General features: G+C 40.2%; 1 protein-coding gene across 1 annotated transcript in view; it reads left to right on the top strand.

The window, feature by feature from the left end:
- AOX1 (aldehyde oxidase 1) overlaps positions 1 to 25498 on the top strand; it is a 90679-nt gene that overhangs the window by 14775 nt on the left and 50406 nt on the right. The window contains exons 8-18 of the mRNA XM_026696821.2: positions 9754 to 9834; positions 10834 to 10978; positions 11839 to 11931; positions 13097 to 13248; positions 15546 to 15639; positions 17449 to 17558; positions 18080 to 18264; positions 19681 to 19843; positions 21291 to 21383; positions 22117 to 22286; positions 23234 to 23348. Of these exons, the coding sequence (XP_026552606.2) occupies positions 9754 to 9834; positions 10834 to 10978; positions 11839 to 11931; positions 13097 to 13248; positions 15546 to 15639; positions 17449 to 17558; positions 18080 to 18264; positions 19681 to 19843; positions 21291 to 21383; positions 22117 to 22286; positions 23234 to 23348 (1401 nt within the window). The remainder of the gene's footprint in view (positions 1 to 9753; positions 9835 to 10833; positions 10979 to 11838; positions 11932 to 13096; positions 13249 to 15545; positions 15640 to 17448; positions 17559 to 18079; positions 18265 to 19680; positions 19844 to 21290; positions 21384 to 22116; positions 22287 to 23233; positions 23349 to 25498) is intronic.

Below are 25498 nucleotides of genomic sequence, written 5' to 3'. Positions count from 1 at the left end.
TGTGAACGGAAGCAATCAAAATGCCATCTTATTTGGTCTAGAGGTCAATGATAATGATGACATCTCTAACGTTCGAAACATCATCAGAGAAAATCAAGCATCAACCATCTCCCCTGAAGAAATACTTGATATTTTCCGTGTCAGTCCTGAGCTTAAAAACAAAGATGGCTTGATGATCCCACACCTCTGCAGGGTTGTTTGCAAAAACGAAACAAGCAAACGCAAATTCATTTTCTCAATAAATTCACTCGCAAAGAGCAACAACAACCATAAGTACCTTCGTTCTCACCCTGATCTAACCTTACAACAACATGTACGATCCCGGGAGCTCAAAAGATTACATGAATTAGGTAATACAAATCTATATATTGATTACCGTGCTGACTGTATCAAAAGCAAGACCCTCAACCCACGTCACAATATCCATCACCCAAACATCCAATGTTAGGGATGCACGCCCCTTACTTCCTCCAGACCCAGTACTTCATATCTTAAATGCAAACTACTTAAAGCAAGAAGCCTCGCAAATAAAATGCATGAATTCCTCATCCTTCTAAGCTCAGCCACATTTGGCATTATATTTGTCTGTGAGACATGGTTAAATGCATCTTTCCCAGACTCCATTACCACTACAAGAGAATATCAAGTTTTTTGGTCAGATCATGAAATCCGTAGAGGTGGTGGAGTTGCTATATTCTATAAAAAGTCTCTAAACCTAAAAAAGATCCAAAATATACAAGAGCTTGCTCTTCCCGAGACCATCGTCTGTGAACTGTCCTTAAACACCTCAATCGGCTTCTTACTTTGCTATCAAGCCCCTGACTATGATATAATTCATGCAAACAAGTTAACTTCACTACTGACATGGGCTGCCTCCTGCCCACACACTATCATTTTTCTTGGTGACCTCAACTTACCTCTTATAAATTGGACACTAAATGAGTGTACATCTGAATCCATTCATACAACCCTGTACAATGCTGTTACCACACTAGGACTAGAACAGCTAGTAACCAACAGTACTAGACTTAACAACTGCCTCAATCTCATCTTCTGCAATAGTTTGAATTCAATTTATGGAATACAAATTAAAGAACCCTTTTCCAACAGTGACCACATGATTGACTTTTGTCTCAACATACGTCCACACAAAAATCATCACAATGACATAATCCCCAATTATAACTTCAAAAAAGGCAACTATGATCTTATAGACAACAATCTCTTATCTCTTGATTGGCAACTTCTATTCATTGGATGCAACAGTGTTGAAGACCATTACAACATATTTTTACTTGAAGTTAAAAGAATCATCAAACTATATGTACCAATAACAACTTCCAAAACCAGAAAAAACAAATTACCCATAACAATAAGGAAGCTTCAATCAAAAAAAAAATCACTTTGGTGGAAAAACAAATCTGGTCACATTGCCAACTTCAAAAGCTGATAGATAAAGATGCCACCAGATAAAGACTGAATGTGTCAATTATCACATTAAACAAGAGGAAAACCTTCTATACACCAATTCCACGCACGCTTTCTACAATTTTGTAAACAACAAACCACAAGACTCAAGGTCCATCCCACCCCTGAGAGGACCTAATGATAAAGACTGCAACAATGACACCATTAAAGCCAACCTCTTTAACACATTCTTTGGCTCAGTATTTGTAAACAGCAATGGATCATGCCCAGTATTTCCTAGACGAACCACAGACAACTACAATGATCTAATACATATCGATTTTACAGAAGACAATGTTGAAAAAGCACTACGCAATCTAAAACCATCTCTATCCATTGGACCAGACGGAATATGTGCCTACTTCTTAAAAAAGCTATCCACTGCCATAGCCGAACCTCTAAGCATAATCTTTGAAAAATCTTTCAGGACCAGCTCCTTGCCAAACCAATGATCACTAGCCACGGTTATCCCCATCTTCAAAAAGGGAGAGCCCAGCCTAGTTGAAAATTACAGACCAATCTCCTTATGCTGCATCACCTGTAAAGTCATGGAATAAATTATTAATCAATCCATTATCCTCCACTTACAGACAAACAACCTACTCTCTAACAATTTGGTTTCAGAAAAAACCTATCCTATAATCTGCAATTCTTACACTGCAAAAACATATGACTACACAACTCGATCAGAGCAAAGCAAAAGATGTAATTTACATAGACTTCTGTAAAGCCTTTGATTCAGTGGTACATGACAAACTACTCCTGAAACTAAAATCTTATGGTATCTCTGGACACCTTCATAACTGGATAGAAGCATTCCTGTCAAACAGACAACAAATGGTCAAAATTGGGAGCATCCTATCAAATTCTGTAACTGTCAACAGTGGTGTCCCCCAAGACAATGTTCTAGGACCAACTCTCTTCATACTCTACATAAATGACCTCTGTGATCATATTAAGAGCAACTGCGTTCTCTTCGCTGATGATGTAAAGCTATTCAACACCACCGACAATACTGCTACCCTTCAAAAAGACCTTGACTATGTATCAGAATGGTTAAACAAATGGCAACTTCAAATCTCAACAAATAAATGTTCTGTCTTACATATTGGCAAAAAAAATCAGAAAATAAAATACAAGCTGAATAATCAAGACCTTGTTGAGGATCCAAACTTTGTCAAGGACCTTGGAGTATTCATCTCTAATGATCTAAGTGCTAGAGCCCACTGTAACTACATACCCCAAAAGGCATTAAGAGTTGTCAACCTAATCCTGCATAGCTTTTTCTCTGGTAATATCACACTACTAACTAGAGCATACAAAACATTTGCTAGACCAATACTTGAATATAGCTCATCAGTCTGGAACCCGCATTACGTAGCTGATATTATCACAGTTGAGAAAGTCCAGAAATATTTCACAAAAAAAGTTCTACACTCCTCTACTCGTTGCAGAATACCTTATGCCACCAGACTTGAAATTCTAGACCTAGAAAACCTAGAACTATCCCGCCTTCAGTCCTATCTAAGTATAGTACATAAAATTATATATTGCAATGTTCTACCTGTCAATGAATACATCAGCTTCAACCATAACAATACAAGAGTACACAATAGATACAAACTCAAGGTAAACCGCACCAAACTTGATTGCAGGAAATTTGACTTTAGCAACAGAGTGGTCAGTGTCTGGAATACTCTACCTGACTCTGTGGTTTTTTTCCCCAAACCTCAAAAACTTTAACTTTAGACTGTCTACTATTGACCTCACCCCTTTCCTAAGTGGTGTGTAGGGGCGTGCATAAGCACACGAATGTGTCTACCGTCCCTGTCCTATTGTTTCTTATATTTTTTATTTTTATTTTCTTATATGTATCTGTTCTGGACTAGCAGGCTCGAAAGCCTGCAACTCTGATTGGCCTGCTGATAGCAGATCGTGATTGGTCGCCATAGACCGATGCAATTGGCCAGTAAACGGGCTGCCGCGATTGGCCCTGCCAAGAGCGGCAAACTCAAATCGCCTTCATTGGCTGCCTAGCCGCAGCCAGCCTTATATAAGGGGCTGCTGCGGCTGGGATTAGTTGCTCAGATCTGAAGTCACTAATAAAGAGCTGTTGTTGCTATCTGAGTCTTGCCTCCGTTCTTGAACCATCCTCCCAGATCTAACACTGGCGACGAGGATGGGATGCGGAGGCAACAAAGTCTACTAGAACTGAGCTAGCTGAAGGAGCACGTGGCTGACAGAGCGCAACGACGGCAACATGGCCAGCAGCGCTATACCACCCACCCCATTCGATCCAGCTAGCGAAGACTGGGACTCATATATGGACAGATTTCAAATGTTCCTAGAGTCCAACAACCTCAAGGATGCCACGCCCAGCAAGAAACGAGCAATTTTTCTAACCCATTGTGGGCCAGCCGTATTTAAGATGGCTAAAGCCTTAGCGAAGCCAGCTGAGGTTAAAACCATGGATTGGGACACCCTTGCTCCCATCCTGCGCAACCATTACTCCCCAGCCATGCCAATTCTCATTCGCAGACACGAGTTCTACCAGAGGGACCAGCGTGAAGGTGAGAGCATTGGGGATTTTGTGGCAGACCTGAGGAACCTGGGCGGTTTATGTGGCTTCGCCAATCTCGAAGAAGCCATGAGAGACCGCATCGTCCTTGGCCTCAGAGACCCAACCATCCAGAGCAAGATCATGGCCAAGGGAGACATCTCGCTTGCAGATGCCATAGCAGATGCCACAGCAGCTGAAGCCACTCGTAAATCAGCAGCACGAATGCGTCGAACCAGCGGAACCAACCACCAACCCACCAACGATGCTGGGAAACCTCCAGACAAGTACACATCAACCACCCATCATGAAGATATCGAGTCATCCTCAGACAGCGAGGAGGAAGAAGTCCACAGACTCTGGTCAGAACGTGAGCAATGAGACCAGCGGAGTCGTAAATCCAACTACCAATGCATCGGATGCGGGGGAAACCATCCTCGATCCGAATGCAGATTTTTAGACGCCATGTGTCGTTTTTGCGAGAAACGAGGGCACATCGCGAAGGTATGCAGAAACAAGAGAAATTCCATCCCCAGACGGAGAGGGAGCAGCCCAAAGAGGAATGATGGCAACTCCACCACACAGAGGGACCTCCCTAGCAGCCAGTGGAACCAGTACAGCAGGCCCCGAAGGTTTAACGGCACACCCAGACGAGAGGAGGCTCATCAAACCATCACCATCGGCCATGCTTCATCACTTGACGCTAAAAAATCCGAGTAAAGATCACCATTGAAAACAAACCGTGCATCATGGAAGTCAACTTTGGGTCATCATTATCCATGGTATCCTGGAAAACACTCAAGCAGCTGATCCCCAACATCCGACGCCAAGACCTCAGCAGTCAGAGAGTCATACTGAAAGACTATCAAGGCAACCGGATTCCAGTCGCAGGTACCCACCATTTCCAGGTCTCTTTCAAGGGACATAATGCAATTCTACCACTCACCATCGTAGACAGAGACCAGCCAAGTCTATTGGGCCTTCAGTGGTTCGCGCCATTAGGAATCGGAATGGCTGGCATCCATCATACTGAAGACGATAACTGGGAGGCGGCCCTCGTCCACGACTTCTGAGAAGTGTTCAACAAAAGCCTAGGCAAGTACAAGGGGTCCCCCATTTCGTTTAATCTTAGCCCCGACATTGCACCCATTCGCCTAAAGCCACGCCGAGTTCCCTTTGCTCTCAAATCCAAAATTGATGAGCAACTGGACAAATTAATTGCACAAGGCGTATTAGAGCCCATTGACCACGCCCGATGGGAGACACCAATTGTCACCCCCATAAAGTCTGACAGGTCCATAAGATTCTGCAGTGACTACAAGGTCACCCTCAATCACGCGCTACAGCAGAGCGCCTACCCAGTACCAGTTGTTCAACATCTCCTGCATTCACTTGGGGGTGGCAAAATATTCACAAAATTAGATCTAGCGCAAGCGTATCAACAGCTACCAGTTGATCCCGAGACTGCAGAAGCCCAAACTATAGTCACACATCGTGGTGCATTCAAATTCAACAGGCTCCAGTTTGGTGTAAGCGTAGCCCCAGGCATTTTTCAAAGCCTGATGAAGAGACTATTACAAGGGGTCGTGCCCTATAGCAGCACCCACAAAAAGTCAATTAGAGAAACACCTCAGAACAGTCCTACAGAGGTTCAAGGATGCTGGCCTCAAAGTTAAGAAAGAAAAATGCCAGCTTTGCACAGAAAGGGTGGAGTTTCTTGGCTACCTCCTTGACAAGCAAGGAATCCACCCCACAGAAAAGAAATTGGCAGCTATCAAAAATGCCCCAAGACCCAAAAACAAAACCGACCTCCAAGCCTTCCTGGGACTTATTAACTTTTATAACATCTTCCTACCCCAGAAGGCAACTGTTGCTGAGCCCCTTCATAGACTACTTGATAAAAGGGCATCCTGGATTTGGGGACATCGGGAGGAACACGCCTTCCAGCAAGTAAAAGATCTCCTTACCTCTAATGCAGTACTAATTCAGTATAACGAGACACTACCCTTGACTGTCACTTGTGATGCCTCACCGTTTGGGGTGGGGGCCATCCTGAGCCACGTCCTACCAAATGGCTCAGAGGCACCAATTGCATTTTTTTCAAGAACTCTATCAAAAACAGAAAGAAACTATAGCCATTTAGATAAGGAAGCCCTTGCTATTGTTTCTGCAAATAAAAGATTTCATGAATATGTTTATGGGAGACCATTTTCTATTATAACGGACCATAAGCCACTACTTGGGATTCTGGCGGGCGACAAACCTACTCCACACATTCTCTCCCCCAGAATGACGCGATGGTCGGAATTTCTCGCTGCCTACGACTATCAATTAAAGTATCGCCCGGGGAAATCTATTCCTCACGCAGATGCCTTGAGCCGCTCGCCACTACCTGAGCCACAGGAAGACCCAGCTCCCACGCTCCCAGTACTGCAAATAGAGACAATGCCCTCACCTCCACCAACGTCCCAAGACATCGCCTTTGAAACCAAAAGAGACTCTTGTTTGGCACGAGTTCTTGGCTGAGTGGAGACGGGATGGCTAGATTACGACCCTAAGGGAATATTTAAGCCATTTAAAAACAGACAAACAGAACTTTTTTCACAAAGAGGGTGCATCTTGTGGGGAGACCGAGTTGTTGTACCAACTAAGTTACAAAAAAGGGTCCTGCAAATGCTACACGATGGACACCCAGGCATTGTGTGTATGAAAGCGCTGGCAAGAAGTTACGCCTGGTGGCCAGGTATGGACAAACAAATCGAAACTTGGGTCGCCTCTTGTAACAGATGCCAGGAAAACCACTCAGCCCCACCAAAAGCTCTACTAGCAGAATGGGAAACACCCCGGGGTCCCTGGTCTCGCATTCATATTGACTTTGCGGGACCTACGAGAGGCCACACTTTCTTAATAACTGTAGATGCATATTCTAACTGGCTTGAGGTCAATAAAATGAAAGCGACCACTACTGAGGCAGTCATCAAAAAACTGAACAGACTTTTCACCACACACGGTTTACCAGATGTCCTGGTCTCTGACAATGGGCCCCAATTTACTGCCTTAGCCTTTGAACAGTATTTAGCAGAACGGGGCATCCGACACGCACTCACATCGCCGGCTCATCCTGCGGCGAATGGTAGGGCTGAACGAATGGTTCAGTTTACAAAAAAAACCCTGCAGAAAATGGAACAAGGTAACATCTATGACAAAGTCACTAGAATGCTGCTCCTGCAACACATTACACCAAACAGCACGACCAACAAGAGCCCAGCTGAACTCCTGATGGCCAGGAAACTCAGATCACCTGTAGACCGTTTGCACCCTGCCTACACCCCGGAAAAGCCCCTGGGTTCCAGCAGCAAGCACCGTGCCTTCAAGGTAGGAGACCTTGTATTCGCAAAAAAAATTTATGGGGATCCCCTCTGGATTCCTGCTCAAGTAACTCAAGTTACGGGTCCCCGCTCCTACCGTCTACTCACCACTGATGGCAGAGCGTGGAAACGCCATATTGACCAGCTGCACTCCAGACTGACCACAACTTCCACCCCTGACCCTAACTTTGACACCGGGGGGGAGGGGAAGCCGTGAACTCAGAAGTAGAACCAACACCTGATTATTCTGAACTAACACCGAGATAACCACACCGTACTTTGCAACACTCACCAGCTGTAGCTGAGCCTGGGCAGACCAACGCTTCGCCAAGAAACAGCAGCCAGGCAGGTTCAGCGAGCCCGGGAAGCCATGGCAGTAGCAACAAAGCTGAGGACTCTATCACCCCGGGGGCACCAGAGAAGAGCCCTGACCATGGCACCGGTTCACCTTTCCTGCTTGATCCAGCAAGCAGTCCATCTGAACCCGAATTTGAACATGGACAATTGGAATTGCGTAAGTCAGGTAGACAGGTGCGAAGACCTGCCTACCTGCGAGACTACATTACTCCACCCCTTAAACGGAACCGAGAGGGGAGGGGTGTTCCGGACTAGCAGGCTCAAAAGCCTGCAACTCTGATTGGCCCGCTGATAGCCGATCGTGATTGGTCGCCATAGACTAATGCGATTGGCCAGTAAACGGGCTGCCGCGATTGGCCCTGCCAAGAGCGGCAAACTCAAATCGCCTTCATTGGCTGCCTAGCCGCAGCCAGCCCTATATAAGGGGCTGCTGTGGCTGGGGTTAGTTGCTCAGATCTGAAGTCACTAATAAAGAGCTGTTGTTGCTATCTGAGTCTTGCCTCCGTTCTTGAACCATCCTCCCAGATCTAACAGTATCCATTTCATGTTTTCATTACTATGTTTATACTTATACCTGTTATCTTATAATTGCTTGACTAAATAAATAAATAAATAAATAAATAAATAAATAAAATCTTGCCTGCTCATCTTGGATTATTCACTCTAAATCTCTGTCTAGTCTTGGAACTTGTGATATATGTTTAGCATGTAATTTGCTTACAACATTCAAAAGGCTCATAGGCTCATAATTGCATTGATCATTCTTAGTGCCCTTTTATAGATTGGTACTCTCTCATTTCTGCCTCTTCCATAGTTGTTTTGCTTCCGTGTTCTGTAGCAACTATTACACTCTGATTTCATTGCATTCATTGCTAGCTTCCATTCAACAGGGCAACCTGCATAACCTAAGTTTGTGGGGGGGAAAATACTTATAAAACAAACAGCAGGCTAGTTCTCTCCATACCAAATAAATCCCATTAATAGAAAAGAATCATGTGCTTAATTGGATCTAAAAATTCAAGTCGGTATTGCACATGTTTTTAGTGAAGTAACCTGCACTGTATCAGTGACAAGGTGGAGCAGGTGTGTATAACCATTGGACATTGAATAAGTTGAGATCATCTTGTGGATCATTACTATAAAAGCTGAATGGCAGAGTGCTTAAAGACAATCCCACCTAAATTTAAATGTAGCAATGGCATACTCATACCTGTTTATTGCCTGTCCTCATCAGCTTACTGAAAAGTGAAGGTTAGGATTGAGAGTTATCCTAATAGTATTGGTTAAATTAACCGTGGCTGCATGAGATAAATAATTACATTCATTATTAATGTTATAGCTGCTTTTCTGCAAACAATATTTAAAGTGATCAACTGTACACGATTACCTAGAAAACATTCCTCCATCTGAGTGTTGTCCCTCACTTAGGATCATGTTGGCTAAGTTATTAAAGGAATTGAAAGCAAATACAACTGAAAGACATCCATTTAGGGAGGGCGATTTAGAGTCCCTCCCAATTTTTCTTTTAAACATATCATAATATGTGCACACTTATTTATAAAAAATGCTGCTAATATTCATAATTGGGGTGGCCCTTATTTAGCAACCACAATTGGGACTGGCAACTTGGTTGTTAAGCAGAGTGTAGCTAAGTGAAACTGTGACTGTGCTTATGGTCATATTTCTGTTTTCCTTTCAGACCAATTTGGAAATGTCTTTGTTAAAGAAATGACTGGGTCTTATGGGTAAATAACAAAATGTCATTATTCTGGTAAGATGATCAGTAAGGTAGACAATGCATGCAAGTGACCTGTGCATTCAGCTGAATTCAAAGAATGATCTGAAATGGATAGTAAGTCAACTAAAGCAGCTGAGCATGTTTTGGGAAATCCCATTACCCCATTCAATAACCACTCTTGCAAATTACACATATATTTTTAATCCCCGTCTGGTATGGTATGGTACGGTATGATATGATATGATATGATAATAATTTTCTTTTAGATCTGTTCAGGCCTATGTAAGCCAGAAAAATTCAGTCCCAGGGATCTGACCCAGGATTACATATTTCCTCCTGAACTGATGGTAGGAGATCAATCTTTTATCTAGCTTTTAAAGTTTTACAATCTTTTACAAGATTTCTTGTATTGTAGCCTATTGTCTTGAACTATGCTACTGATGGAACTCCATGGTATGATACAGCATTTTTTTTCTGATTCTGGCCATTCTGCTGATTATAATTGCCTCCTCTCAATTCAGTGCTTTTCTTTTCCATTTTTATGGCATCTTTTTTGGCAACTACATTCCCTATGTTCCCCCTCCCCCCAAAAAATTCAATCATTACTACTAACATTTTATGGCTAGTTGCTATAAATTTGTAAAACTTTCAATGCAATATTTATCCTTTTTTTTCCTTCTAACTATGAAAGGCCAGAAGGAGTTAGCAGATGAGACATTTAGAGCTGACTTCTTTCTTTTTAAAAAATATGGGGAATATTTGTCAAAGAGTAGCCACACAAGTACACATTGGAAATGACTAGTTTTTATTTTAAAATCTCTGTTCCATCTGCAGAAGTATAAGTGACTTTTATTAGCCTTTTAAAATAAAGCATAGTCTAAAGCTGCAGTTTTAATGGAAACTAAACAGTTGTTGGGCTCACATAGTGACCAAGCTGTTGATGCCAAGTAACAAATGTCCAAGATTGCAGAGATATTATTTAAACATGCTTTTAAAAACAAACCTGAAATTCCCACACAAAGTACCACTTGTCCTGAAGCAGTTGCATAGGTAGCTTATGGCACATGATTCCCATGTTCATGCAAAAGAAATATGGCTCTTCTGATGTAAGAAACATGAAACATGGATGAATGAATGGTACTAGACTGAGTTATACATATTGTCACTCCTGTTGTGTCCATCAATCCATGCCCATCAAGCAGCAACTCATTTGGATATGTCACAGCCACAGAAGAGAGATAGAAGCAGTAGATGCTCTGGAGGAGATTTTGCTCTGTATAAAAGGCCACTAATTGAGTAACACTAAGAGTATGTACAGTCTCCATCAATGTTGCCTTTCCTCACAGAGAATGGCTGAAGAGACCAGGGGGAAAACTCTGGTTTTCAATGGGAAAAGGACAACATGGATTTCTCCTTCATCTCTAAAAGAACTGCTCCAGCTGAAAGCTACCTACCCACAAGCACCTCTTGTTATAGGAAATACCTGTGTAGGTAAGTAGATCAAACCCCATTTGTCACATAGTCAGACATGAGGAAATGTGACATGATGGAAGAAGCATAAAGCAAACTATTGCATGCATTCACTGAGAAGAAGCTGCTGAGTACCCTTCCTTCCTGTATATGTGTATGTGGGTGGTATGGATACACTATTGCAGTAATAGAAAACAGAAGTTGCTGGTACATTGAACTGTTCACTGGTGATACAAAATGTTACAAGCTACCTTTTTAAAGACAATTTACCAGGTATAGACTTAAACAAGAAGGAGAATGAAATAACAGAAAGAGCTGTATTACAACAGGGAACAAAGAGGGAATGTAATTTGAATATGCTTTGTTTATAAAACCAATCCCAAAGTCCCTAATACAGAAAATGGGCATGCTGAGAAAGTCATGTTTTTTACTGTTTTTATAACAGAAACATCAGTTTTGCTATTCTTTTTATTCAAAAGAGATCGTTAAAAATGTGATTCCCTTACTCTGCAAGAGGATAAATCAACATGAAAGCAATCTATCTTGGGGTTCCACATATAGGTTGCATAGTCCTCATCTAGCTGTCTAAAATAGCTCTCTAAGGATAGAAGTAGACATGATGATGGCAGCCCAGAAGTACAAAAGAACACCCTGAATGGCTTCAGGCTTATTATGTACTTACATGCTCATTACTTTTCTCTCAAAAGTTTATATGCCCATATATGTTACTTCTGGTTGTCTCCAGAACCCATTACAGGTTCATCTGGCAGCTACTCTGCATAGCAAACATTTGCATAGACTGTTTCTGCTGCCAAGGATTTGTTTTTGCCTTCTCTTTCTAATTTTGGTTTTGCCTCTGATTCTAATTTTCTCCCCATTAGGGCTTGATAGGAAACTTCTGGAAGTTTATTATCCCATTTTCCTCCATCCTATAAGGGTTCCAGAACTGCATGTCACCAGCATTGAAGAGAACGGTACATTTCTATTGTGAAACATGTCCATTTCAAATAAGGGGCAAAAGTGATATAATTTTCACGTGGTCCTAATTTAGTGACCATAATTGGAACTGGTAACATGATCATTAAGTAAGGTGGTCACTGAGTGAAACCATGACTATGCTTATGATATTACTTTAGCTTTTTTTAACTTTACAGATCTGCAAATGTTGTAAATGTGAGGATCGGTTATGTTACTTTTTTCATCACCACTCTAATTAGGAATGATTGTTAAATGAGACAGTGGCTAAACAGTGTCTAGCATGCACAAATGGCAATAATAAGTGAGCTCCTTGCCAAAGAACTGCAGAAGGTCTTCGAATAAAGAAAGGTTTTAAATGTATAGGTGGTCTTTGCTTAATGACTGTTCATTCAGTAGCCATTCAAAGTTATGGTGGTGCTGAATGAATGGCCTGATCCCCAAAGTCACAGCTGTTGTAATTCCCCTGTAATCCCTTGATCAAAATTCTGATGCTTAGCTGCCCACTTGCACTTATGACCACAGGGGAATTTCAATTCCCCCTCCTGCCCATTCCCCATCCCTGCAAAGCGCACTCCTCAGTGGTGGTGGTAGCACCTGCAGTGCTGGGTCTGAAGTAAAGACCTGGAGCCTTCTGCAGTTTCAGCTGGCTGCCACCATCCCCTGGCCGTTACTTCTGCTGTAGTGTTCCTGGCACTCTTGAGGACTGTCATCTGAAGTCTAACCCCATGGTCAGCTACCACAGTGCTGCAGCACACATCCCCCAATGCCCCTGATATTCTATGCACTCCACTGGCCTACTGCTCCCAGCTGACTTCTGACTTCTTTTTCCTCTGCTGTAGACGAGGCATGCCCAGCCTGACCCACTATGAGTAGTTGCATGCCCACGTAAATATCATGTTCTCTCATAATCGTTCTTTAGCAGAGTAGGCTTTACTTGTTATTCCATTGTAAAGGCTGCATATCACATTGCATCCAATGTAATGACGGCACAGAAATATGACTGTTAGTTGAGACTGTAAATCTGCCTGCCTGCCTGCCTGTCTGCCTGCCTGCCTCTCTCTCTCTCTCTCTTTTTCAGCTGACACTTTGCATTGTTATTGTTACTGTTATTGTTTCTAATTTTCCTATTAATCATGTTCTTTGAAAATTCTTTGATTTCAGGCATACTAATAGGAGCAGCCACCCGCTTTGCCCAGTTGAGAGACTTACTATTAAGCATTGTCTCAGAGCTCCCAATGGAGAAGACCAAGATTTACTGCACCCTCTTGAAGCAACTGAGGACTCTGGCTGGAGAACAAATCAGAAGCCTGGCTGTGTGTTTTCTACATGATTTTCATTCCCAATATGCACATCTTTCATCTCATTAGCTCTACACGTCTCCACAAGCTATTCCCCAGCCTATCATCTCCAGAGAATATAAGAGCAGGATTCATCTATTTCTAGCAATCTAGCATGGACTACCTGTCAAAAGGTGGCAGGCAATTGTGAGAAGAGAAATATCTATGTAATATTTTTCTTCCACAACCTATAGAAAAAAATCCACTAGCAGGAAAGTACCCATTCCCATATTCAATCCATGTGTTGTTCTGATATCTAGCTTAGAGATTTACAAGTCCATTTATTGACTCCAACCAGGGGTGGGAATCAAATTTCTTAACAACATTTCTGTGAATGTGGCCTAATTTGTGGGTGTGGTTTGGTGGTCATGTGACTGGCTGGGCATGGCTTGTATGTAAATATTATAAATATTTATGTAAATATTGATTTTTTTTATAAAAAAGAGCAACTTTTACCCAAAAGCAGGCAAAGCAGGCAGGCAGATTGAGTTCTCACAGAATCACCCTTAGAGATCTCTCTATCTGCAATCGGCTACCTGAATCTGTCACATAAAATTTGCTTGCAAGCAACCTCGTAACATTTGCTAGCAAGCAAACTCACAAAATTAACTCACAATCCACCATGGATTGCTCTTTTTAAAAAAAGAGCAACTTTTACCCAAAAGCAGGCCAAGCAAGCAGGCAGATTGATTGCTCACAGAATCACAGATTCACTTAGAGATCTATCTGCAATTGGCTACCTGAGTCTGCACTGAAAAGCTTCAGTCCTAAGCAGGGGTGGGTTCTGTCCACCTCTGTAGAACCGGTAGCTCTGAAGAGCAGCAGACATAGAACCGGTTCTATGTCTGCTGATGTTTTTGCCCATCCACCCGCCCTGGCTCTTACCTGATCTTTATTTCCTGATTTTTCAACTTCAGCTGCTGAACAAGGCACAGCTGCAGTTAAAATAGCAGGGAAAAAGGGCTGCTTCAAGGCTGCTTCTCTGCATGCAGTGTGCTGATGACGATTTACAGGCATACGCGCGGCACGCACACGCAGGCTATGCTTTTACATTAGCTAGAAAGCAAGAAATCCAAGGATTTCCTGCTTTCTGGCTAATCTAAATCTCCTGGCAGAGCAGAACAGCTGATGGTTGGGAGAAAAAAAGAAAAAATAGCAACTTACCAAGCCAGGCAAGTTGGATGGCTCACATGCCAGGTAAGGAGTGAGTGAGCAGGGAGGGGAGAGGCTAGCCAGTGGAGCAATTTGCTGGTTCTCCAAACTGCAGACAATCATAATGTGTGTGTGCAGCATTTGCAAGAAATAATCAGCTGTGCCACCTGGACAGCTGACAAGCACTGTGCTCAGGTGTGCAGCGTTTGAAAATCCTCTTGTTTCCTGCTTTTTCAATCTCAGCTCTGCCACACAAAGCAGCTAAGGAGAGAAAAGCAGGAAATTAAGGACAGCCTAGAGCCCGGGCAGGCAGGTGGGCCAAACACTGAACCGATTCAGTGTCAGCTGCTCTTTGCAGCTACAGGTTCTATAGAACTGGGCTGATCTGGTAGCATCCCACCCCTGGCCCCAACCAAGAAACCCCAATCTAGCAATTGAAATTCAAATGGTAATTGTTTTTTACAGGTCTTTTCTTTTAAGAATTAAAGAAGAATTCTTGAGTGATTCATTGATTGGCAAGCTATACAAGCCAATTCAGTATTCATGAGACACAAGACTGATATTATTCCTAACCTCAAATGATAAAACGTGCATTGTGACATCACAATACAACTTCAGCCATTTTGTACTTGCATTGCAACATTATATAGAAATATATAAAAGGGGAAAACTCCATTATCACAGTTTTCATAACATCCTCCCAGCAGGCTCTCCTATAAAATTATCAATATACAAGAGAATGTTACAAAGCATTTACTTAAATAAATATAATGGGAAAAGTTACAATATGAATAAAAATAATCTAGACAGTAGAGATGAGGTAATTTTTATTGAATATGTTGCAGTAATTTTCAGCTATAATGTAGGAGACATTTGCATTAACAGATCCCTTTGAATTCAGTGGGACTTCTGAATACAGAAATACAAGATTTTACTGCCAACATTTGAAAATTGCTATTATTATTGAACAAGGCTAAAATTGCTGTCATATGTTATATGTTGAATAAGGTTACTTGACTAACTTGATACTCTATGAATAAAAAAGACCTCTATTTTCTTATCATTGTATTTCAAATCTGTATGGAGATGTGGGCAAGAAGCAAATAAGCCTTATCCCTCAGTCTTTAGGAGGACACATTGTAAGCAGAGGATCCACCTGGGATTTGAACCCTGTCCTGGCAGCTGGGAAAGCTATTCTCTATTTGGCATCAGAAGGTAAATATAAAGCATCCTGATATTTGTATTTATGCGGTGTGCAAACTAGACTGCCTAATCTTGTGAGCCCCATCTGTGTTGAGCCAACAGCCATACTAGCTGTGAATTCTGACGTTCTAGTCCCAGCAAACTTAGAGGGCACCTGATATATGGAAAGGCTGGTATATTCCCATAAGATTATGGGGTAATATTGTAATTATAAATATTATAAGTGTTACTAGTGACCTCTCACATTTTAAATTCTAGAAATAAATTAAAGCATGCTTAATTGGTCTCAGTCTTTCCCAGATGCTGCAAATAGCAACAATTCCTAAACAGTGAAGAGGATGGAAGGAAAGGGGAGGGGAGACTTTGCACTTCAGAAATGTACTTTGCTTCAGGGATGGGATCAAATTTTTTAACAACTGGTTCTGTGGGCATGGCTTGATGGGCGTGGCTAGGTGGCCATGTGACTGGGTGGGTGTGGCCAACTTGACATCACTCACATTGAAGGGCGCTTCTCCTCCCCTGGCCTCTTGTGACCATGGGAATGCTGCAACGGTCGTAAGTGTGAAAAACAGTCATAAGTCACTTTTTTCAGTGCCATTGTAACTTTGAATGGTCACTAAATGAACTGTTATAAGTCAAGGCTTACCTGTACAAAAATACAAAAACCTTCTTTGCTTGCAAAAAGCTGCCCTAAATACCAATCATTAGATTAAAAATATCTGCAAGCTGGAGTTACAAATCAGGCAGGGTGCCAGAACATCTTGAGGAATTAAAATAGTTAAAATGCAATGATAACTATCAGCAGCCAACTCTTGTTCATAAAGTGAAACCCTTTAACAGAGAGGTCATTTAAGCTCTCCAGAAAGAGCACACCCAGGAGAAGCAATCCTTAGATCAATTTGCACCACTTAACAACAACACCTAATCTCACTCACCTCGCAAGGAAATCATCCAGATTTAAGGAAAGATCACATGCCCCCAAAAGGCAGTAAAAAAACAGTGCCAAGCTTGTATCCTGCCTCTTGGAAATACAGCCCAAAACGACAGTGCCAAGAACCTTTAAAGCAGTGAGGAAGACCCCCTCCCCAAATAGAAAAAGAAACTATGAGGCAGGAAAAAAATCAAACACAATACAAATAATTAAATCACAACAGTAGCTGTTGCTTATTAAACCAATTACCAGAACAAGTAGACACAGGAACTAGCCAGATTTCTCAACCCAGTTTCTTTTCAGGAACAGAGATTAACCTTTTTCCTTCCAAACAAAGCCGAATAGGGAAAATTATCCCATCAATAAACACAGGATTAAACGTCACCAAGCACAGAATTAAACTTCACCAAAAACTACTTTTAGACCAAAACTCAGAAAGGGTTTGTAAACTCATGTTTGAACGTCAATCTTTCTAGCTAGCCAAGAAGCCTTGCTGAATGTCACTCATCTTGGTTCCTTGTCATTAAAAACTTATTTCCGGCAGCTCTACTTCATTATTCAATTATTTCTTCAAAGTGCTGGTCCCTGCTGGAAGAACTCTAACAGGGGAGTATTTTTCCCCAAGAATCTCCATTCCTGCAGGCATATGCAGTAGATTGGGACATAGAAAACTCTGGGTACAGTGTCAGTGGGAATCAGAGATCACGGCCAACAAATTTGGAAAAAATAGAATTATTCATTGTCAGCAGTCGTACAAATGTGAAAAATTATTCAAAATGATAGAATAATTCATTGCCTGCGTAAATGCTTCTCTTGGGCATATCAGTATTTTTCTCTTTTGTGTGATCTGACAGAGCACTTTCTCTCAAAATCATTACTTCCTCTATCAGATGGTACACGGAAGATTCCACTAAATGATGAATTCCTTGAACGAATGCCTCAAGCAGACCTTTTTAAAAATGAAGTTGTTGTCTCTGTTTTTATTCCATTCTCAAAGGAAGTAAGTCCATGCATTTTTCTCCATCTCTGATCACATGGCCTGTGAAAAAACTAGCATGCACAGTGTTGAGAACTAATCACACATTGTGGTATACTTTGTCCAGCCCATATTGAGATTTTTATCTCTTTTCCTTTTCACTATACTAGCATACATAACCCAAATATTTTAGAAAACTGTTCCTCTCATTATTCAGAGTACAAGTTGAAACTGTACAAGGTTTGGATGGAGGAGAAATTCTGGAGGGATGGGGTGGAGGTTAGGTGGGTTAAAGTAATGCTATTCATAGGACTATAATATTAGTAGTTTGGCTCAATGTCTTGGTGACATTTTCTTGTTTAAAAGCATTAATTATGCCACATATCGCTTGGCTCTGTTTCTTTCATAGGCAGATGTTTTCAAGATAGGCATTTTTTTCACATGTGAACTAAATAAATAAATAAAGAAAGAAAGAAAGAAAGAAAGAAAGAAAGAAAGAGAAAGAGCATTTGAGTATGTAAAATTCTCTTTCTTCCTTCTGCCAGAATGAATTTATATCAGCCTTCCGACAGGCAGATCGTAGAAGAAATGCACTCTCGGTGACAAATTCTGCAATGAAAGTCCTTTTCCAATCAGGCACAGATGTCATTCAGGATCTAACTATTTTATACGGAGGCATTGATTGTACAACTGTGAGTGCACGGAATTCCTGCCAGAAGCTCATTGGAAGGTATAAGTCAATGATACTATTTATTATTTACACAGAGGACTCAGAGAACATGGGTTAATGAAATTGTGATGAAGCCCCATCTAATATGAAAGAGAAATGTTCCTTCTCCAGTGGGGTGGCTTCTTGTTTTCTTCCTTCTGAACTCTCTGTGTTGCCCTAAGGTCCTCCTGAAGATTCTTCAACTTTTTTGGACAGATTTAAGAGGTTGCAAGAAAGGAGTAAATTTGAACATCCAATAATTTTAATAATAGCAAAAGTAGTAGCTGTAATTTCACATGGTTTTATGTAATAATAATTCAAGTATTATAATCTGCCTATCCCAAGTCCTTGGGTAAAAAATCCAAATCCAATCTAAATGTTTGGCTGATGTTTCCTGTACATTTCCCAGATCTGTTTCAGAACACTCACTGTTCACCTCTGTAGAACCGGTAGCTCTGAACATCAGCAGACATAGAACTGGGTCTATGTCTGCTGATGTTTTTGCCCACCTGCCGCCCGGGCTCTTACCTGACCTTTATTTCCTGTTTTTTTAAACTTCAGCTGCTGTGTGAGGCACAGCTGCAGTTTAAAAAGCAAGAAAAAGGGGCTTTTTCAAAGGCTGCTTCTCTGCACACAGCGTGCTGATGACGATTTACAGGCACGTGCCCACAGCATGCAGGAAAGCACATCATAAATCACCAAAACTCGTAAATCACTGAACCGGTAGTTAACCCTGTCGGATCCCACCCCTGCACTGACACAATAGCTAGAGATTTCCATAGGAGGACAGTGTCATATTACTAACTTTATGTATGCTAATAATTATCCCAAAATAAAAGCACAGAATTAGCTCCGCATTCTCAAAAAGTTTATTGTGTAAATCTTGAATTTGTCATTGCAATATTCAATAGTATTGCTACAACTGTCAACAATGATGTAAGCAGTGAGGTTACAGTGCATGATTGTACAGGTAGTCCTCAACTTACGACCTCAATTGAGCCCAAAATTTTAGTGGTTAAGCAAGATATTTGTTAAGTGGGTCTTGCCCCATTTTACGACCTCTCTTGCCTTAAGTGAATCACTGTAGTTGTTTAGTTAGTAATACAGTTGTTACGGGAATCTGGCTTTTTCCTTAATTTTGCTTGTCAGAAGGTCACAAAAAGTGATCACATGATCCTGGGATACTGCAACCATCATAAATTGCCAAACATCTGAATTTTTATCACATGACCGTGGGGATGCTGCACTGGTCATAAGTGTGAAAAATGGTCATAAGTCATTTTTTTCAGTGCAGTTGTTACTTTGAACGGTCATTAAATGAACTGCTGTAAGTCAAGGACTTCCTGTATTTGGAGGGGCTTATTGCTGCTCGTTTAAATTTTCCCTTCTGCACTTTGCTCATCTAAGCATGCTTGATTTATGACTTTTCCCTCCCAGAAACTGGAATGAACAGATGCTGAATGAAGCTTGCCAGTTAATTCTTGAAGAAATCACACTCTCTCCCTCTGCACCTGGTGGAAAAGTAGAATACAGACGCACTATGCTCATCAGTTTCTTCTTCCGATTCTATCTGAAAGTGCTACATGATTTAAAAAATATGGTAAATAATAGACTTTCTGTACACCCAAACGTTTTTTCCAAAGCTATTTCGATGATAAAATTGCCTTGTGTAGATCGCTGGCGGCCTGGGACTGGCTGCTCACATTTTCCTTTATAAGCAAGCTCTGTAAAAGGTGTGCGCTAGGACTGCCATCTTTTCAACCAGACTTTCTTATTGTAATTTTAAAATCAGATGGGCCTGTCTACATTAACTATTAAAAGGTTTACCTTCACAAAATAATCAATGTTTATCAAATATCAAAATGCATCAATAATTTGATAAAACAGCATTTTTTGTATCAGCAATTTGATGATATAGACATCCATAGTGGCTAAGAATAGAAATGAAACCAATAAAAATTTAACTTCATCAGTTAAATTTACACAGAAATATTTAGGACTATAATGGGGATATAGAAAATTGTAACTCTACTGCCATCTAGTCATTGTCTGAATTTGAACAGCTCAGATATGGGGGTAATCCTAGGAAGCTTTCACCAAGAACAGCTGTATAAATTAGACTTATGTCTCAGCAGATGCTATGCTTTCTGATAGTAATTATTTACCATGCTTGCACATAGACTGACATCAGGTTACTACATATAGTTATGAAAATAAGCATAGACTTTCATAAGCATATATATCTGTCCTTTGACTCCAGATTTCTACTCTAAAACATATCCATATATAAAAAAATAATCTATTAGGAAATATTTTGTTAACATGGTTAATTGAATAGAACTAGATTGGAATAAACTAAAATTTGATTTATGTATTCTTTTAGTTGCATTAATTGTTTTAGCCAATATAATTTCCAGAGTCTTAAATGACACTACTGTAAATTAAAATCATAATATTCTGCTATAATACATCAAGAACAGTGGTGGGATTCAATTTTTTTTCACTACTGGTTCTGTGGGCGAGGCTTGGTGGGCGTGGCAGGGGAAGGATACTGTAAAATCTCCAGTTAGAGGTAATGTTTGCCAGTTCTCCAAACTACTCAAAATTTCTGCTACCAGTTCTCCAGAACTGGTCAGAACCTGCTAAATACCACCTCTGATCAGGAAGCTCTTCTGATTTTGCACTATTGTCTGATTCTAGGCATATTGTGGTTAATCTGAACTTGGGATACAAGCTAATTTCACATCGTACTTTATGATATGGTGTTGTATCAACTCCTTCCAGTTTAGAATTTAAATTTGATTAATGGTAAATTTGAATCTAAAATATAAATAGACAACTCACAATGTTCTTTCCATTCTCTACCACAAATAAAACACTACTTAGTGAAGCTAGAAGAGATAAAATAAGTTGATTTTTATAATGCTAAATGATTGTTAATATTACAATGAATATAACAGTACTCTTTTGACTTTGGATTTCCCTCTAGCAAAATCAGTTTTGAAATATTGGTATAATATATTAAATGAATTCCTAACTTCCTACAGTTTCCAGACAACTATCCTAATTTACCGAAGGAATGCATGAATGCTTTAGGTGAATTCTGTGATACACCACCAAAGGGCATGCAAGTATACCAGGTCAGTGAAGTCAGTTTTAAAGAGAGTTAGGTGTAGATAAAAAATATGTTTATCTAAATAGCCAAGAATATCTCAATCAGTTAACAGAAATGATCCTACAAAAATGGGAAGGGGAATTTGTGGCTTGGCTAATTACTCACCTAGTTCTTGAAGGTGAGGGTATTTTGCTCTTGCTCTAGAAATCTGGGCTTTCTGCTATTACTGGGAATATTTTCCAAGTTACATACATAATAGTCAGACAATATTTGATGTAGGTGCCCAATGAGGTCTTTGCAATGAGGTCTTTGCAAGTGACAATGATCCTTCCAACACACACATTGATGCCTATCAAATTATCTGCTTTACTTAGTCTTATTTTTAAAAAATATTTCTGTTTTCAAAACATGAGTGGGATGGGGAAATATTGCAAAACAAAGTGCAGTCCCAGTTGTAATCTACATTTGCAACAATGCCTCTCAGGCCCACATAGATGCCAGAGGCATTCTTAGAAAAGAAAATGGGGTGAACCTACAGTCCGGTGGTTGTAGGTTCTGTATATGTGGGTATTGTGACTGTTTGAACCATTTTGTAACAATGCATTTACGTTCTCACTAACTCACATGTGGTTATTGGTTCACAAAAATAAGGAACTCTAAAATAAGTAGAAATGTAACTTTTTTCTCAGGAAAAAAATAGAAAGGGGTTTATAAATGCCATTTTTCAATAGTTTCAGTGACTTCCTATTATGTGACAGGATATAGATCCTCAACAGCCTCCTCAGGACCCTGTGGGACGTCCCATCAAGCATGAGTCTGGTATTAAGCATGCCACTGGTGAAGCTGTCTATGTTGATGACATGGAACCAGCAGAAGGGCAACTGTACATGGCAGTGGTGACCAGCACACGGGCCCATGCCAAAATTCTGTAAGTAACATGAAAGAAGAGGCATGAGAAATGTGTATTTGGGGCCATATTTCCACAGGTTCAGAACACACTTTAAATCCGTTTAAAAGTTTTAAGTTTATCTGTGGTCAGGGTCAAAAGTGAAGGTTATAAATAAAAAGTAAATGAAAAGAGAGATGTTCAGGATCCAATTCTTTAAAATAAGAGTACAAAACAATTTGCAGGCTAGATTTTCTTGTTCACCATATTCATCTCACAAAAAATCCATTCTTAATTTTTACAGGTTTCCTTGTCTTTTCCCTACTTCCAATGTTTGTTTATTTTATTTCATAATTAGTTTTACAAAATGATACACAAAAAGAAAAAAGGGAAATAAAAAATACAAGAAACTGTAAATGAAACAGAAAAAAAGAAATGTTACAAAATTTCTAAACATTGCATATTTGAAGTTTTCAGCAGTACATAAGTGTCTCATTTCAAAAGACTAAATAGTATAAAATAAAATCTCTGATATAATCTATGCCACATACACGCATCATTTTTTTATTAGTATATCAAAATGTGAGAATGAATTTGGAAAATGAATTTGGAGTTTCTGTGTTCTATTACCACCTCGGGCACAAAGCCAGTTCGGTGACTTTGGGCTAGTTGCTATCTCTTAGCTCATTTTGAAAGGCATTTTAATGATTTCTTCCCTTTGAACAACAGGCTCAGTCTCAATTAGGGCACTGTTTGTTTATTGTTAACTGGGTAAAATCAGAAACTGGAGCCCGAAGACAATTTGTAGACTACCTGGTATAGTCTTAAATTGCTTGGAATGATAGATAAAGAAAAATATGTACCCAATTTTTATCATTGATCTTTACTAGGTCACAAAACAAGTACTCTATGTACTGTACATTAGAGACATCATCTAACCAATTCCTTGGACTGAGCTGAATGGGACATATTTCTTCTTTTTTTTCCAGGGCCATTGATTTATCAGAAGCCTTGAAACAACCAGGTGTGGTTGATGTAGTAACAGCTCGAGACATTCCAGGGAAAAATGGTGATGGCAAAGAGGATGTGTTTGCAAACGATGAAGTAATTCTTTTTTGATATTTTATTTCCATGTAACAGTCTAGCTGGCAACTCTAAAACAGGCATAGGAAGGCTGCTCCTAATAAATCTTCTCAGTTCTTTTGATGCTTGGCTCAAGGCTCATGATTTAATTAGGGCAATCGCTGGAATCCTGAAACAAGCTTTATGCACAACTTATGCCAATATTAGTTAGTATAGGAGTTTCTTCCTGTTCTAGGGTTTCTTTACCCAAGATACAGATTTATAATTACAGGTAGTCCTCAGTTTACAACAGCAATTGAGCTCAAAATTTCCATTATGAAGCAAGGCAGTTCTTAAGTGAGTATTGTCCCATTTTATGACCTCTTTGCCACAGTTCTTAAGTGAATCACTGCAGTTGCTAAGTGAATAATGCAGCAAATCTGGTTTCCTTGATTGACTTTGCTTGTCAGGAGCCAGCTGTCAGGAGCCAGCTAAGAAGATTAGAAATGGTAATCACATGATTCCAGGATAGTGCAATTCTCATAGATACATGCCAGTTGCCAAGGATCTGAATTTTGATCATCACATGACCTTGGGAATGCTGCAACAGTTGCACGTGTGCAAACTGGTCATATGTCACTTTTTAAAGTTGCATTGATACTTCGAATGATCACTAAATAAATGGTTGTAAGTAGAGGACTACCTGTATCCTGCTTGCTCAACCTTTTAGAATAATGGAAATTATTGATTTTGGTGAAATAAGCTAACATGGAAATTTTTTGTGACTATCAAAATATCATTTATATGTGCTTCATCGACTACAAGACTTCTATTGTGTTGATCATGGGAAGCTATGGAAAGCCCTACAAGACCTGGGGATACCAGCACATCTGATCAACTTGGCAAAATCACAAATCAGGAAGTCACTCCGCAAATATCCTATGGAGACTCCGATTGGTTTAAGATAGAGAAAGGAATGACAAGGTTGCATTCTTTCCCCTTTCTTATTGAATCTGTATGTTGACATGATCATGAGGAAGCTAGATTTCTAAGAATCAATAATCTGGGTAAAGATTGGAGGTGTCAGGGTTCCAACCAATATGAAGAAGAAACATCAACAATTTTCGATATCCTGACAATACAAGTCTCCTATAAAAAAACAAAGAAGGCCTGGAACATCTGATCAAGGAGATCAAAGAAGAAAGTGAGAATTTTGGTCTCTTCCTGAACATCAAAAATGTCAAAATGGAAATTGATTGTAAAGAGATAGAATGTTTGGAAAAATTCTGTTTCCTAGGGTTGCAATTCGCTCAAAGTGGTGAACGCAGCGCAGAAATAAAATGTTTGATTGCAATGGGTCACATAGCAATGATGAACATGAGCCGAATATGGAAAAGCCTGGCAATCAGCCTGGCAACCAAATGTAGGTTAGTCCACTCTATTGTGTTTCCAGTAGCTACCTGTAAGCAAGACAGAAAGAAAATTAGCTTATTTGAGTTGTGGTGCTGGAGAAGGCTTCTGTGTATTCCTCAGACAGCAAAGGTGACCCACAAGCAACTACTGAAGCACAATAACACCATGGCACTAGAAAGAAAAATCACAAAACTGTGTCTCACTTATTTTTACTGTGTCATGTGGGAGAATTCACTGGAGAAAGCAATTGTGTTGTGAAGAGTTAGTGGTAAAAGGAAGCTAGACTGCCAAATTTATTTTATTTATTTATTTATTTGATTTGTCAACCACTTACAAGATAACAGGTATAAGTATAAACATAGTTTTGAATACATGAGATGGATACGTATAAGAAAAATAAAAAAAGACAATAGGACAGGAATGGTAGGCACGATTAGCGTGCTTATGCACGCCCCCTATGAGATAACATCAGATAGAGCATACAAAAACTCAAAGAAACAGTGCAAGAAGTTATGGACAGACCTGGTGCATAGAATTGCCAAGACTCAGACATGACTGAATGGATAACATCATCATCACCACCAAACTAACAAATCAAGCAAGGAGAAAAACTATTGATTTGAGCACTCCCTCTCCCATAGGAGCAGTCAAAGATTTCCACACAACTCTTCAGGAGAATGTTAGGGGTGCCCAAGATCTATGGGAAGGGGGCGAAAAATATGTTCTACACATTTATAGAGATAAACTGTATTGTATTCAAAAGTCATGCAGTCTCTATG

The sequence above is a fragment of the Pseudonaja textilis genome, chromosome 1 (genome assembly GCF_049901715.1).
Source record: "Pseudonaja textilis isolate UNSWEBS1 chromosome 1, rPseTex1.2, whole genome shotgun sequence".
In the NCBI taxonomy this organism is placed as follows: Eukaryota; Metazoa; Chordata; class Lepidosauria; order Squamata; family Elapidae; genus Pseudonaja; species Pseudonaja textilis.
This window is presented reverse-complemented; position numbering and strand designations above follow the sequence as displayed.